The following is a 15,938-nucleotide window of genomic DNA, read 5'->3' on the forward strand; positions in this document are numbered from 1 at the left end:
TTACATTTTCTATACAGTAACTTCCTACTCTCTGGAGTTGTAAGACACCATCACCAAGAGCAAATGGTAAATCAGACAAAGTTGATGCATTTTAGGGGTCAGTAAAGTGTGCCTAAAAGGGACAGATAGTAAATATGTGGCTCTGTAAGCCAAAAGGCAAATTAAGGGTATAATGTAGGTACTTATATAACCATTTAAAAACCTAAAAACTCTTCTTAGCTCACAGCCCGTAAAAATGCAGGTAGCTGGCTGGGTTGGCCCACAGGTGATCCCTATCTGCTGGGGGGAGGGAATTGGAGAGGGGGGGGCATGCTGGACTTGTTAGTGCTCTAGGATGACTTTTAAGGTTAATGCGGTCCGTGTTTCTCTTTGTTTCCTATTGTTGGATGGTTTTTCTTAAACCACCAGCATCTTACTCCCTCTGGCCCTTATCTTTGCTGTTATAGAAAAACTAGAACCCCAAAAGTGGATCCCTGCCCTCAAGGAGCCAAATCCCTATCAGCCAAGAGAAATAGATGTATATGCAAAGAGCTATAATTAAGTCTACCAGATACAATGATCACGATATGAGCAGAAATATGACGCACGAGAGAGAGCAATTAATTCTAGAGGCCAGGGGAGGTCATGGCAGGCTTTCTCCACAGATGGCGCTGTTGAGTGCGAGATACCTTGGAGAATCCCTCTGGTCACCCAGGCTGAGAAGGGTAGGGCTGGGCTCCCCCATCCCTCCCCCCACAAAAGGGCAGGAGGAAGATGCAGACACTTCTGGAAGTTTCAGGGTACTTCCGTTATTTCACTGTGCTAGCAGCTTCGGACACGAAGTACGGAAAGAAGGGAGCTCAGCCTGGAAGGGAAAGGCGTGCTTAGTCAGTGCATTTGAGGTCAGGATGTCTAAAAGTCCCTGCTGGATCTCTGTGCACCACTTTGGTGTCCTGTTTTTCTTTTCTTTCTTCCTTTCTTTTTTTATGACTGTGGTCTTTTGCAGTTCAATAAAATTTTATAAAAACTCAAAAAGTTTTTATAAAGCAGTCCTTAGTCTCAGAATTACAAAATTAAGACATGTAATCTGGGGGAATCTGGGTGACGCAGTCAGTTGATCTCTGGACTCTTGATTTCGGCTCAGGTCACGATCCCAGGGTCTTGGGACCAAGCCCCACAATGGGCTCCCCACTGGGTGTGAAATCTGTTCAAGATTCTTGCTCTCTCCCTCTCTCACTGCCCCTCCCCCCACCTTGCGTGCACAGGGGTGCACTCTCTCAAATATATATATATATATATATATGTGTGTGTGTAGATATATAGTTCATCATTCTTATAATATTGCCAATTTTAAAAATGCTTTGCAAAAATATATAACTACAAAAGCTACATAGATTGATTCATTAAAGTTTTTAATGCAGAAAACAAAGCAAAACTTAATAAGCTACCTTAAGGACATAAACATACTTGAAAAATGTTTTTGGGAAAACCAGATTTACAGAAATGGACATTCAGACATGCTATCTTATGAAGCAGGTGTCTTGAGGCCAGAGGCCAGTGTAGAAAATGCGTATTTGGGAAACCTCAGCTGAAACCAGAGAACAGGTGAAAAAAAGGGTCCAGGACAAGGTGTAGGGCAGGAGAAAAGGAGAACTGGGACTGAATCTCTGAGGAACCCCAATACTTAATGGGGAATAGAAGGACTGTCATTGAAAGGAGCCAAAGATGGTGTTGCTGAAGCCGGAGAGAGAGAAGGGCAGGAGAGAAGGACATTCAGCGATTTCAGCAGCTGTGAGTGAACAATGCATGGCAGTCATTTACGCGGACCATCCAGAGGTTGCTGGAACCCTTCGGAAAAGCAGTCTACCAGAATGGCAAGAGCAGAGGTGAGATCTTAGTGAGGTTGGGATGAAGTAGAAAATGAGACCGTCCACATGGCCTGTCCCCCTCCTGTCTTACAATATAGAGCAAGGATCCTACCCTCTCACAAACACTGGGAGACGGGGGTGCTATCTTCTTTGATGCTTACGTTTCAAAGGAATGGTTCCTAGGTCCTTGGGGAAGACAGTCCTGAGTTGTAATACTGGCAAGAAGCTTTAAAGAAGATTGACATCTCAAAGGAGCAGAGAATGACTTTACGAGATTTGTAAACTAGCTACACTAAGAAAAGAGAAGTGAGGGGTCTAGAGTTAGTGAAGCTGATTCCCTCAGCTTAAGGCAGTCTTGGTCAGAGGACTTAGCATTTCTTTTCTATGCCCTGATTTATCATATTCCCCTTTACAGGAAATGTCCAGATAGATCACTTATTTAGTTCCATTGGCAAAACTTGAGACAAAATCTAGTCAAGTCATTTTCATTTGTTTTCTTCTGGCCTAACATCAGGGTGGAAATGTAGTTTGTGGTGGTAATACTGGGAGGGGGAAATATTATCTCATTGTGACTTTTACACTAAAAAAAAGAAGAGAAATTTTGAAACTTCTCATGAGATTTCTAGGTGGGTATCATTCCACATTCAGATCAGCATCTGAATTCCTGGTTGTGTCTCTAAATGAGGGCCAGTAATCGGCTAGGCCAAATGACATCTGCAGAGGTACAGACACGTAGAAGTGACACAGTGTTATCGCCGCGTGTGGCTCCCATTCAGCTTTTGAAAACAACCCGAATAAAGGAATCTATGATATAGAAAGTATAAACCAATGTTAGAACCATCTGTGATTTATCAACTGAAAGACGGAATAAATCACAGCTTGCTCACGATTCTGCCGGCATCCTGGCAGCTAGAGTCGTCTTTCATTTAGGCGGCTCTGAAAATTCTTCAGAAGCATGTACGGCTTTTATGCCAGTTAGCTGTGCAGGTTGAAGATTTCAACAATGCAAAACTACACATACTTATCCTAACTCACTCTCTCCTTGAGTTCCTAAGAAGTCTCCTCAAAAATGGGCAGATTTCAAGGCTGGTAAATGATGAACATTGAAATTAATTACACTCTGGCATCCAGGATGCCTCCAGCCAGAACAAACCCTTTAGTTGCCAGTTCTGAAAAGGTGATAGATGTCACTTATCACAATAGTGACCATAAAAACAATAACAGCTACTAGTAATTTACGCTATTTTTAATCTTAATAATTAACTATGAAAAGTAGGTATTTTTCCTCATTATACAGAGAAACTGTGTCTTATAGAAATATAAGTAACTTAACACTTGTCACACAATCACAAGGGCTGCAGCTGGAACTTGGTAGCAGTTTTGTGTGCTTTCTTCAAGTCTGTCTACTGCCTCTTTATAAAGAGTCTTTTTTTAAAAGATTTTATTTATTTATTTTTGTGAGAGAGAGTGAGCATGAGCAAGGGGAGGGGCAGAGGGCGAAGCAGACTCCCTGCTGAGCAGGGAGACCTATGTGGGACTCCTCTGAGGATCCTGGGATCATGACCTGAGCCAAAAGCAGACGCTTAACGATTGAGCCACCCAGGCACCCTATAGAGTCTTATCAGCCCTCTTACTGGGTATACAAATGTTGTTTAATCTACTTAGAAAAAAATGACAACACACTTAAGTTTAATTAATCCTAAATGAATTGTTAGATTTCACATTTCAACAAGGGAAATTTCCTATAATATTTTGTTATATTTTTAGAATGCCAAAAAAAAAAAAAAGAAAGAAAGAGAAGAAAAAAGTTCACTTTCAGAAACAAAAGTCCTGAACTTCTTAATGTCCCCTTCACATGTACTCTTGGCTCTGCTAGGAGTGTGCCTTCTGAGCTGAGGCACCCACAGGAATTCTCCTTCCAGAAGACACTTCCAGCCTCTGCCCCCATCCCCCACCCCACCCTCCCCTAACCCACCCCGCTCCTGTCTTTGGCCCCTTCTCTTGTTTTTCCACTGCTACTGCCTTGTGCTTCCTGGGATGCCATCATGGGGATTTTCTGTTAACACCTGCTTCCATGAGGGAACCCCAGCATTGACTAGACGTCCAGGTACCAGGGTTCTCATCCCACATGTGAGTTTAAGATGCTCCTGGAATCCTTCACGGAACCCCTGAATGCAAAGCCTGCATGGAAGCCTGGGCTTCATCCCCGCTGCCAGGCCCCCTCCCACAGCCCCTGCTCTCAGAGCTCTCCATCCACCAGCTGATTCCTGGGACACTCAAGTCCTAACTCCAATGCATCCAAAATGCCTCAGTTTGGCAGATAGGAATAATGAGAGCAGAAAGAATCCTTTAGTCTCTGAGCCAGGACAAGATGTGTAAGGGCATTCACACATCCATTCACAGAAGGAAGAGATTCTGAGAGCCTACCGCTCACCAGTTTGTGATTATTGTTCTTAAGAACAGTGGATGAACGAAATGAAACCCGAAATTTTTCACATTACATGTCCCTTTAACCCAGAAAGGACTCCTGTTAGCAACTCACTCAATTCCACAAATGTGTGTTAATTAAACTCCAGCCACATGCCTGGTGCTGTATCAATGAATGATTATTCTTTAATCCTGTCCTTCCGCTCTAAGGCAGGAGCGAAACGTGTTTTGGCCAATAATAAAACAATGAAGTATTAACATAGGTTATAGATTCTTCTTAACGTTATTTTGATCACTGAGTTCCATAAGGAGTTCTAGAGGGACATGTCCCAGTAATGTCCAGCTGTGCGGTTCCCTTAGGACACCTAGAACAGGAGATAGATTTGAGCTTCAAGGACATTAGCGATGATCTGGTTTAAATAACCCATTTTATAGAAGGGCTGAGTGGGACTAAAGATGCTAAGCTACATTCCCAAGGGCACAGACTGTTCCCGGGATGGTTCCTCCACCCAGGGCACTTTCCTGGAGGCAGCAACCCTGACAGCAGCCATAAGCCGACCCACTCCCTCTGCTGGTCCAGCAAATCCTGGAATGTTCTCAGGTTTTGGGAAAATAAACCAGCTGGGTCTGTGTGAAAGGTGAGGTCCCTGCATAGAGAGCAAAAGAACACTTAGGGGATAGGCATATCCATACAAATTACTGAGTGCTGAGCACCAAACGCTGTGATTCTGGGAACATTCCCATCTTGAGAAGGAGGTAGACCACCAGTGCTGCATTAAGATTTTGTGAGCTCCAGGCCTTTCATGAATATTAATAAAAATATTAACATTAATTACAAAAAATACTTAAAATTAGGGGTTCCTGGGTGACGTAGTCAATTCCACCCCAGTCTCTTGGTTTCCGATCAGGGAATGATCTCAGGGTCCCGAGAAGTCCCGAGGTCGAACCCCGGCTCAGCACAGTCGGCTTGAGACTCCTTCTCCCCCTCCTGCTGCGGCTCATGATCTCTCCCTCTCTCTCTCAAATAGATTTTTTAAATCTTTAAAATAAGTCAGTCAAAAATCAATAAAAGTAAAAATACTTAAAATTATATCTTATGTGTGGTACATATACACGATGGAGTATTATGCCTCCATCAGAAAGGAGGAATACCCAACTTTTGTAGCAACATAGACGTGACTGGAAGAGATTATGCTGAGTGAAATAAGTCAAGCAGAGAGAGTCAAGTATCATATGGTCTCACTTATTTGTGGAGCATAACAGAACATGGAGGACATGGGGAGATGGAGAGGAGAAGGGAGTTGTGGGAAATTGGAAGGGGAGATGAACCATGAGAGACTATGGACTCTGAAAAAGTTGAGGGTTTTGAAAGGGCGGGCAGTGGGAGGTTGGGGAACCAGGTGGAGGGTAATAGAGAGGGCACGTATTGCATGGAGCACTGGGTGTGGTGCAAAAACAATGAGTACTGTTACGCTGAAAATAAATAAATTTGAAAAAATGCAAAGAAATAAAATAAAAATTAAGAAGTGGAAAAAATTATATCTTATGATTATTGGTATAAAGATGAATATCCAGCGTGGATTATATTGTGGGTTTTTTTCGGATTTTAAGGAATTTAAAACATGTTGAGTACTTAGGCGTATGGTGAGCTAAGCACGTGTCCTGCGCCCTGCATTTCTACCAGTGACTGGACCGGGTAGGTTTGTTATCCTCTCATGCCCTGGGCAAAGAGAAACTGGGGCCTCAAAACCTTGGCAATGACATGCGAGGGTAGGGAGAGATGGCACTACAGCTACTTCGACCCAGTCCTTCCCCACCCCCATCCTGCCCTTCCCCACCCCCACCCTGCAACGGCAGGTGCGCGCACGTGGGCCGATTTACTCCCCCTCCATCCCCGGGAAATCTAGTCACCGCGTCCTGGAGTGAGGCTTGGTGAGGTTGGGCTCCGGGCGCGGGACGGTCCCCCCTGCCTCAAACTCCCGAGCCCTAGGTCTGCCTTTTGGGAACGGGAAAAGATGATCCAGGAGTTTCCGCTAACTTCCCCCAGCCGTCTAGGCCCGACCTGTCGCGGTCCTCTCGCAGTACTAATGGCTCTATCAGCCGTCCCTTGGAGCTCCTTCCGCCACCGCGCGAGTTCCTTCCAGATTTCTCTTCCCTCCACCAGCTCACACCGCACAGTGGTTTGTAAGAAAACCGAAAGCCCTTGGAGCTCTTACAACTTCATCCTTTAAGTCTCTTCCTACTTGTTTTGCTATTGAGCGCCATCTAGCGAACACTCGGTATCATCACACTGAAGTGGGCTCCTGGAGCCGGAGAGGCGTCCAACAGGTCCGCACGCAACCCAGACCAGCCCAGGGGAAGCCTGAGTTTCAGCAAAACTGAGCTGAAATCTTGCCTTCGGACCGGACCCTATCAAAGGCGATGCTTCCATTCCTGTCCAACACGTGAGTGTTGCCACAGAGCGCAAGAGAAGGGCATCATGAAATTATAAAGAACAGGGCAGAAATGCAGTCAATCAATACACAGCCCCAAGGTTGGGGGGACAAGTGGCAGTGTCTGCTGTCTGTGGGAAAGGGGCGCCATGCAACGAACTGGAGCTGGTGACATGCGCACCACAGACCCTCAGAGGCCTGAGGGACTGGGAGATTCTTTTTTTTTTTAATCTTTTTTTTTTAACTTTTAAATTAAATTTTATTTGTTATTTTTTAAAATTTTAATTAATTTTTTTATTTGTTTATTTATAGCATAACTGTTCATTGTTTTGGCATCACACCCAGTGCTCCATGCAGTACGTGCCCTCCCTATTACCCACCACCTGGTTCCTCAACCTCCCCCCCACCCCTTCAAAACCCTCTGGTTGTTTTTCAGAGTCCATAGTCTCTCCTGGTTCATCTCCCCTTCCAGTTTCCCTCAGCTCCCTCTCCTCTCCATCTCCCCATGTCCTCCATGTTATTTGTTATGCTCCACAAATAAGTGAGACCATATGATACTTGACTCTCTCTGCTTGACTTATTTCGCTCAGCATAATCTCTTCCAGTCCCGTCCATGTTGCTACAAAAGTTGGGTATTCCTCCTTTCTGATGGAGGCATAATACTCCATCGTGTATATGGACCACATCTTCCTTATCCATTCATCCGTTGAAGGGCATCTTGGTTCTTTCCACAGTTTGGCGACCGTAACCATTGCTGCAATAAACATTGGGGTACAGATGGCCCTTCTTTTCACTACATCTGTATCTTTGGGGTAAATACCCAGCAGTGCAATTGCAGGGTCATAGGGAAGCTCTATTCTTAATTTCTTCAGGAATCTCCACACTGTTCTCCAAAGTGGCTGCACTAACTTGCATTCCCACCAACAGTGTAAGAGGGTTCCCCTTTCTCCACATCCTCTCCAACACACGTTGTTTCCTGTCTTGCTAATTTTGGCCATTCTAACTGGTGTCAGGTGGTATCTCAATGTTGTTTTAATTTGAATCTCCCTGATGGCTAGTGATGATGAACATTTTTTCATGTGTCTGATAGCCATTTGTATGTCTTCGCTGGAGAAGTGTCTGTTCATATCTTCTGCCCCTTTTTTGATATGATTATCTGTTTTGTGTGTGTCGAGTTTGAGAAGTTCTTTATAGATCCTGGATATCAACCTTTTGTCTGTACTGTCATTTGCAAATATCTTCTCCCATTCCGTGGGTTGCCTTTTTGTTTTGTTGACTGTTTCCTTTGCTGTGCAGAAGCTTTTGATCTTGATGAAGTCCCAAAAGTTCATTTTCGCTTTTGTTTCCTTGGCCTTTGGAGACATATCTTGAAAGAAGTTGCTGTGGCTGATATCGAAGAGGTTACTGCCTATGTTCTCCTCTAGGATTCTGATAGATTCCTGTCTCACGTTGAGGTCTTTTATCCATTTCGAGTTTATCTTTGTGTATGGTGTAAGAGAATGGTCGAGTTTCATTCTTCTACATATCGCTGTCCGGTTTTCCCAGCACCATTTATTGAAGAGACTGTCTTTTTTCCATTGTATATTTTTTCCTGTTTTGTCGAAGGTTATTTCACCATAGAGTTGAGGGTCCATATCTGGGCTCTCCACTCTGTTCCACTGGTCCATGTGTCTGTTTTTATGCCGGTACCACGGTGTCTTGGTGATCACAGCTTTGTAGTAAAGCTTGAAATCGGGTAACGTGATGCCGCCAGTTTTGTTTTTGTTTTTCAACATTTCCTTAGCAATTCGGGGTCTCTTCTGATTCCATACAAATTTTAGGATTATTTGCTCCAGCTCTTTGAAAAATACCGGTGGAATTTTGATCGGAATGGCATTAAAAGTATAGATTGCTCTAGGCAGTATAGACATTTTAACAATGTTTATTCTTCCAATCCAAGAGCATGGAACAGTCTTTCATCTTTTTGTGTCTTTTTCAATTTCTTTCATGAGTGTTCTGTAGTTCCTCGAGTACAGATCCTTTACCTCTTTGGTTAGGTTTATTCCCAGGTATCTTATGGTTCTTGGTGCTATAGTAAATGGAATCGATTCTCTAATTTCCCTTTCTGTATTTTCATTGTTAGTGTATAAGCAGAAAAAGCATTTGACAAAATCCAGCATCTGTTCCTGATGAAAACGCTTCAAAGTATAGGGATAGAGGGAACATTCCTGAACTTCATAAAATCCATCTATGAAAGACCCACAGCAAATATCATCCTCAATGGGAAAAAGCTTGCAGCCTTCCCGTTGAGATCAGGAACACGACAAGGATGCCTACTCTCACCAGTCTTGTTCAACATAGTATTAGAAGTTCTAGCAACGGCAATCAGACAACAAAGAGAAATAAAAGGTATCCAGATTGGCAAGGAAGAAGTCAAACTCTCTCTCTTCGCAGATGACATGATTCTTTATATGGAAAACCCCAAAGACTCAACCCCCAAACTACTAGAACTCATACAGCAATTCAGTAACGTGGCAGGATACAAAGTCAATGTACAGAAATCAGTGGCTTTCTTATACACTGGGAGATTCTCTTATCAGGCCTGACAAGCATGACAAGAAGCTTGAGAAAGACCGTCTTGGACCATCAGGGACGTATGAATTTATAAACTGCTTGGTGACCAAGACCATAATCTTTTTAATGTTAACTGTAAAATGCCTCAAAGTGTTCCCTGCAGGCAAGGGACATTTATTTAAACGGTTTCTATCACATGATAAAGCGCTAAGGGACATCCTCAGGAGGCAGTTGGGAATGCTTTTCAGGACCTTTGGCGTAGAGATAAAAGATGTTATATAAGCAAATTTGGGGAGAAACTGATACAGAAAATGTGCTTACGCTGTACATCTTGGAATGACGCACATCCGTCCAGGCCCGCGTAGCCCCTCACTTCCTTCAAGCCGTGCCCATTGCTGTCACATTGAGCAACAGGAGCAGTGGAGTTGCTGTAGTGTCAGACTGTACTTCTCTAAGGAAACATTCTGCTGAATGAAGGAGTTTTGGCAGACCGTGGTTTTGACCTTTTGTTTAGTTAAGAGAGCCTTTGTTCAAAGGAAAGCATCTCTGGAAGTCTAATATGTGAACTGGTAAGAGGGAAGACACTGGCATGTTTGGGCCTCTCCCTACCCCCACCATCTCTTGTCAGCCCCTTGGTGTCTCCCGGAAACCCCATATCGGAAAACCATTAGAATGATGTCAAAAGCTGAACACTGTAAGCAGACATACAGATACTGATCTGGAGCTACACTTTCTAGCTAAAATGGACTTCAGTTTTCTCACTTATGAAAATGAGGGCAGTGATATCTGCTTTGGAAGGTGGTTGTGCATATGAATGAAGACATGCTTGGAGTGCCCAGCACAGTGCTGGACCCAAAATGGCCTCAATACATGTGAGCTCCCTGTTCCTGTACATAATTGTCATTGCACTCCTTGTGAAGCTGGAGGTTCAGGATCGTGATCCCTAGTGGGTGTGGTACAGGCTCTTGAAGAAACCTCTCTATAGTGCCAACCATAAAAATAACATATTGGAAGAGGGCGTAAGCAAATTGGGGAAGCTAAGGCGATTATAGACCAACTAGTCTATGCACCAATCATGAGAATTTCTTCAAATCCACACACAACTTGATTATGACTTGAAAATATTCTTCTAGAAGAAATGGCACCTGGTTCCACTCTTCCTCATCAACTACTGATCTCCAGTCAGAGTCCTCCCTCTTTCCAAGCTACAGATGTTCAGAACAGAGCATTTCAGGTTGTTGTTACCTGATGTTCACACTGTCAGTATTGACCAAATCAAGAGCAGACAGGGGGAAGTTCAGACTGATTTTGTGCAAATTTTGTTTTGTGCAAAGGCTTGAGGACATATTAAGGAGGAGGCAAATAGTCATACAGCCTAACGGTGACTGATGGATGAGTCCATCATTCTAAGGAGAAATGTCTTTGGGATATGACAAGGAAAGAAAATGATGACAGTAGAAGGAAAGCTTCGCTTAAAAATTTTCTACTAAATTTTCATCCGTTGTACAATCATTTCTCTTCCATGGTCCTTCCTCCCCATCATCAGCCACATCCAGTTCTCAGTCTTTGTCTTTAGCCCAAAGTTGTAGGTGCCCCTCCGAGACTGGTGGATAAGTAGAGAACCGTCAACACCGCTAGGAACAGTATTTTTGAGGTATAATAATGGAAGCAGTACCGGCTGCTTCACAAATTACATTTCTATATATGATCTCTTCTATTAACGAGTCTAATTGCCTTTTCATGCCTGATCCCACAGCGCCCCCTCCTGGCTCTTTCCTTCCCTGGCACTTCCTCCTCACCCAGAGGACCCGCACAAACAGCCTTGGCCTTTGCAACACTCAACCTCCGCAAAATGAGCCAATTCGTGAGAAGGTTCTAAAATACCTTTCAGCTCTAACACTCTATCTAAAATGTAAAATTTTATATAAGGTTAAAATTAAAATCTAAAGCAATTAGTTGGCCTGAAATTCTTACTGCTGAAGATTCTGAAGGGCCAAGTTGATATTTGTTGAGTCAACAAATGTGGTCTTAGTACCCAGGAAAGTGTACACAGCAAACACACAGAGAACAAAAACTAAGCTCCATGATTTGAAGTCTCCTACTTCTCTGTAGACTGGTTCTGAATCCACAACACGGGGAAAGCAAGTTATCTATAAACCAAGTGCATTTGTTCTTCAAATATATCTGATCCAAGGCCCTCAAATGTGGATAAATTTATTTCTCAAGATAGTGTTGCCTTATTGTGTTCTGTTTGGCTTCACTGGTGCCTAGACTATGCCTGAGTGGGTTGAAGGAAATGAGAGTAAAATAGAAATGTTTTTTAATGGGAAACTCATTTGGTTATCACACATTTACTCTTCAGAGGGGTAGAATCTGTGCATGCCATCAGCTTTCCTAGTTGATACATTTCTCTGCTGCAGAGAGAAGGAAATGGAGCTCCGACTATTCCCCCTGATTCTGTTATCAAGACGATAAGTCTTGAGTGTAAGGTTGCTGACAGCTGTTATTTATTAAACCAGGCCCTGGATGTGAATCGCCTGGGTTGTCCGGGTAAATTTGAGTCGTTTCCTAAACAGTGACAAGGATCCTATAACATGGAGAGCTTTAGAACTTTCAAGCAGAGGAAGCCACTTCACATTAGTCAGGCCTGCTTGTCCATAAGGGACCCTCAGGCTGCAGATACAACTTCATGTGAAGTCTTTTAGCAGGTCTACCTGCTGGGAGACCCAAACAGGTGTTTTCCAGGACCTGCTCTTGACCACCTTTGGGGGCGGTTTTACTAATCTCGCGCGCTATCACTTCTGGACCACTAGGAGGCGCTGGATCGGAGCAGCGAATATAAGTGTTCGAATTCTCACCCCACAGCTTGAACCCCAGTGACCCTAGGCAGAGCTTCTGTGGGCAGTAAACTTGGCAAAGCTGCTGACTGTGTTCTCCACTAGAAGATTCACAATAGACATTAGCTTATTAATGACCCTAAGAAATTTAAATGTAAAAAGAGAAGGGGGTAAGTTTGTAGGGAAGAGAAAGAAAGAGGAACAAGGGAGAGAGAGAAACCTGTTAGATTTATTTCACCCTGCATTTGCGGGGGGCGGGGGGGGGTGCTTATTTAGCCACCAACCTCTTCTTAGTATAAAACCTATTAAATCCTGCTGAATTAGAGTTCTGCAGATGTTCCCACTGGGAAAACACAGAACCAGATGATCACTTGAAAGCATCCTAACCCTGACAGTTCTATTACGTATCTTCTAATGGACAATTCTGATGAGACCCTTCCCTCGCCCAGAAATCCTCCATGGCTTCTCCCTGCCTACAGAGTCCAATTCCTTAGCATGGCCTTCAAGACCTACCAGAAAATTGGCCTTACCTTTCCAATCTGGGTTCCCTTCTTTCCTGCCCATGAGTGTCTGCTGCCTCCAAAGTGGACCTCCCAGGCTCTCTTATCTGTTGCCTTCTTACCTCTGTGCCTCTGTTCATGCTGCCGGGTCCAGTTGGGATGCCTTTCATAGTCTTTGCACATACAAATACCAATCATGTTAAATAAATGAAACAATGACCTCTTCTCTAATTTATATTTAGAGCTCATCTTTACAGCCCTTATACTAGACAAGGTACTGGGCTTTTCATATAGAAGTGTCTGTCTATATTTCTTACCTTCCCCTATATTCTTGGAAGGACAGCTTTATGCATGGCTACCTGTGCGCTAGCTCCTTGCACAGAATAGGTTCTTATGGAAAGAATAATCTGAAGAATAAATGATTGCTGGGATTCAACAGGAGTCCCTTCCAGGGCAGATAGAGCAATGGTCTGAGGACCAGAGGCCTGTTCTGGTTCTGCCATCAGCATGTGGGGACTCACACTATTCGCTTCTCTGCCTGACAGCTTAGTGCACTCACCTGTGTAAAAACAGGAGAAAGGGGCACCTGGGTGGCTGAGTCCATTAAGCATCTGCCTTGGTCTCAGGTCATGATCCTGGGGTCCTGGGACTGAGACCTGCTTCAGACTCCCTGCTTAGCCTGCTGTCTGCCCTTCATCCTGTCTCCTGCTGGCACACGCTCTCTCTCTCTTTCTTCCAAATTAATAAATAAAATCTTAAACACACGCACACAAACAAAAACAAAAAACAAGGAAAAGCTGGCAGGTGGCCACAGGCCTTCTGGATCTAAATATTCTAAGATTCTCTTGACTTATAATCCAGTTTACAAAAAATTTTGAGACAATGCTACCGAGTTTAGACTATCAGAGAACCATCAACATAAAACAAAACAACAAAAAGCAAAAATGGAGACTAGAGATCTATTTGAACTTTAATAGGGGAAAAACTATTAATCCAAAGGAACGATCTCTATTGTCCTGAGTTCTCAAAACTGTCCACATACAAGACTACTTGACTACTTTGTAAGGTAGACCTGGTCTTAAATATATACTTTCAGAACTCATCTCTGCAGAAAACGCTTCCTTTAAAAACCTAGCAAGCAAAAGTCTTAATTCTCTAATGCACTGGTTACCAAATGTGCCCTCCAGATGCGTCAGACCCCCTGAGACCTCCTTAGAAATACAGATTCTCAGTCACCATCCCGAGCCCTCTGCTTCCAAAACTCTGAGGATGGGGCCAGGAACCCCCGTTCTAACAAGGCCTCTAGCTGATTCGGATGCCCAACTAAGTTTGTGCACAATTATATTCTGAGTAAATATGTTATCCCCTGTGTCCATAAACTCAAAAATACAGAAATGTGCGTTTCACTTTTCACTCCAGTCTGTCATCACTACTGGACAATCACTCCAAAATGGAGTGATGGCCAATATCTCTGATCTCTGGCCTTTGATTTCCACCCATTCCTCCGCTTGGGCAACCATGTATCCACTAAAATCTGGCCCATCTCTTACAGCCGACCAAGCAGATCCCTGCAAATTCCTGGCCTGTGGCGAATTTGCCGAGTGTGTAAAAAATGAGCAGACCGAGGAAGCTGAGTGTCGCTGCAGGCCAGGGCGCCAGCACCACCGGGACTTGGGCCTCTGTGGCCCCACCGAGGAATGTGAGGTCCTGCAGGGAAAGGGAGTTCCGTGCAGGTAGGTTGAGCACAGTCACTAACATACCCAGGAATTTGCTCTTCTTGCTTTTGAGAAACCTGTCATTAGGATGAATGCGTACGTTCCTCTAAACCTATGGTTCTCCATCTCCAGTGAACATCAAAATCTCCTGGAGGAAGACTTCTTTAAACACAATACCGGCTCCTGCCAAGGTCCTTTTTGATGCAGTAGGTCTGGGTAGGGCCCAGGTAAGGGGGCTGCTTCCGGTCCAGGGACCATACTTCGAAAACACTGCTCCAGTCTCGCAGCCGTTTTGCATTAAGACCAATAGGGAAGGGAAAAGAGCCTGCGTCAGCTTCAAGACCCAATACGGTGCGGTCTCCTTCCTTAATTGGTGTTGAAGGAGGTGTGTGTGTGTGATACTTGTTTTTTTTCCCCATTTGTAAATACAGCTTTCGTCATGAGAAATTTGGAAAATACAGAGAATTGTGAGGAGGAAAAAATGTGATATTCATATTTATTCTTCTTATCTTTTTTTATCTTTTGATGTACATGTTTATACAGAATGTTTACATAGAATGTCCTAAAGCAAAGTGGAATCAGACTAGCTTCTTCTTTTATACTCAGATTTTTCATATAGAACATTCCCCCATGTCATTAAATATTTTCTGTACCATCATTTTTAATGATTTTTTAAAAGATTTTTATTTATTTGACAGAGAGAGACACAACGAGAAAGGGAACACAAGCAGGGGGAGGGGGAGAGAGAGAAGCAGGCTTCCCGCTGAGCAGGGAGCCTGATGTGCGGCTCCATCCCAGGACCCTGGGATCATGACCTGAGCGGAAGGCAGACGCTTAAGGACTGAGCCACACAGGCGCCATTTTAATGATTAAATAGTAGTCTATTCAGTAGATACATGTTTAATCCATCCTTTATTTCCAACAGAAAGGTTAAGAGAAGCTCTTAAGAAGAGGGAAAAGGAAGCAAGATATTATTGGCCTTCTATTCACGAACCAGACTTTAGGGTGTAGGTGGCGTTATGAATGATCAGGGAACACAGAGGCTCCTTACTCTTCTATAAGTCCTGTGACACCCAGATCAAGTCCATACAGTGCACTCTGCCCTGGAGGGCTTCTTCCTGAGACTGTCTTGCATTTCCCAGCCAAGCCTCTCCAGTGACACACTCTGGAACATCTCCTCAATAGTGATCAACTTAGATCCATATCTTGAGTAGATAATCCCGTGTTTGTTTTTACTTCCTCCTACTTATGCTAGTGGCCACCATCTCTAGTTTCCTACCAGGGAGCTCATGGCCATCTGCTTTACTCCATCAACAAGAAGCTAGAGAGCTTTAGTCTTTCTCTTCATGAAAAGTACCTGTTATTTCAAAGTACTAACACTTTAAAAGACAATGATTTAACCCAGTGATGGTTAAGAAGCAATATTCTGGAGTCAGACAAATAATGATTACAATTTTGGCTTAGGGACGCCTTGGTGGCTCAGTTGGTTAAGTGTCTGCCTTCGGCTCAGGTCATGATCCCAAGGTCCTGGAATTGAGCCCCACATCATTCTCCCTGCTCAGCGGTGAGTCTGCTTCTCCCTCTGTCTGCTATTCCTGCGCTTGTGCTATCAATTAAATAAATAAAT

The 15,938-nt window shown here is 43.8% G+C and overlaps 1 protein-coding gene across 2 annotated transcripts in view; it reads left to right on the plus strand.

Moving 5' to 3' along the window:
* Positions 1–14,333, plus strand: part of IMPG1 (interphotoreceptor matrix proteoglycan 1) — a 120,287-nt gene extending 105,954 nt beyond the window's left edge. For both annotated transcript variants that reach the window (XM_046006745.1, XM_046006746.1), the window contains one exon: positions 14,149–14,333. In XM_046006745.1, the coding sequence (XP_045862701.1) occupies positions 14,149–14,333 (185 nt within the window). The remainder of the gene's footprint in view (positions 1–14,148) is intronic.
* The last annotated feature ends 1,605 nt before the right edge of the window (positions 14,334–15,938 follow it).

Source organism: Meles meles, chromosome 5 (assembly GCF_922984935.1).
Source record: "Meles meles chromosome 5, mMelMel3.1 paternal haplotype, whole genome shotgun sequence".
NCBI lineage: Eukaryota > Metazoa > Chordata > Mammalia > Carnivora > Mustelidae > Meles > Meles meles.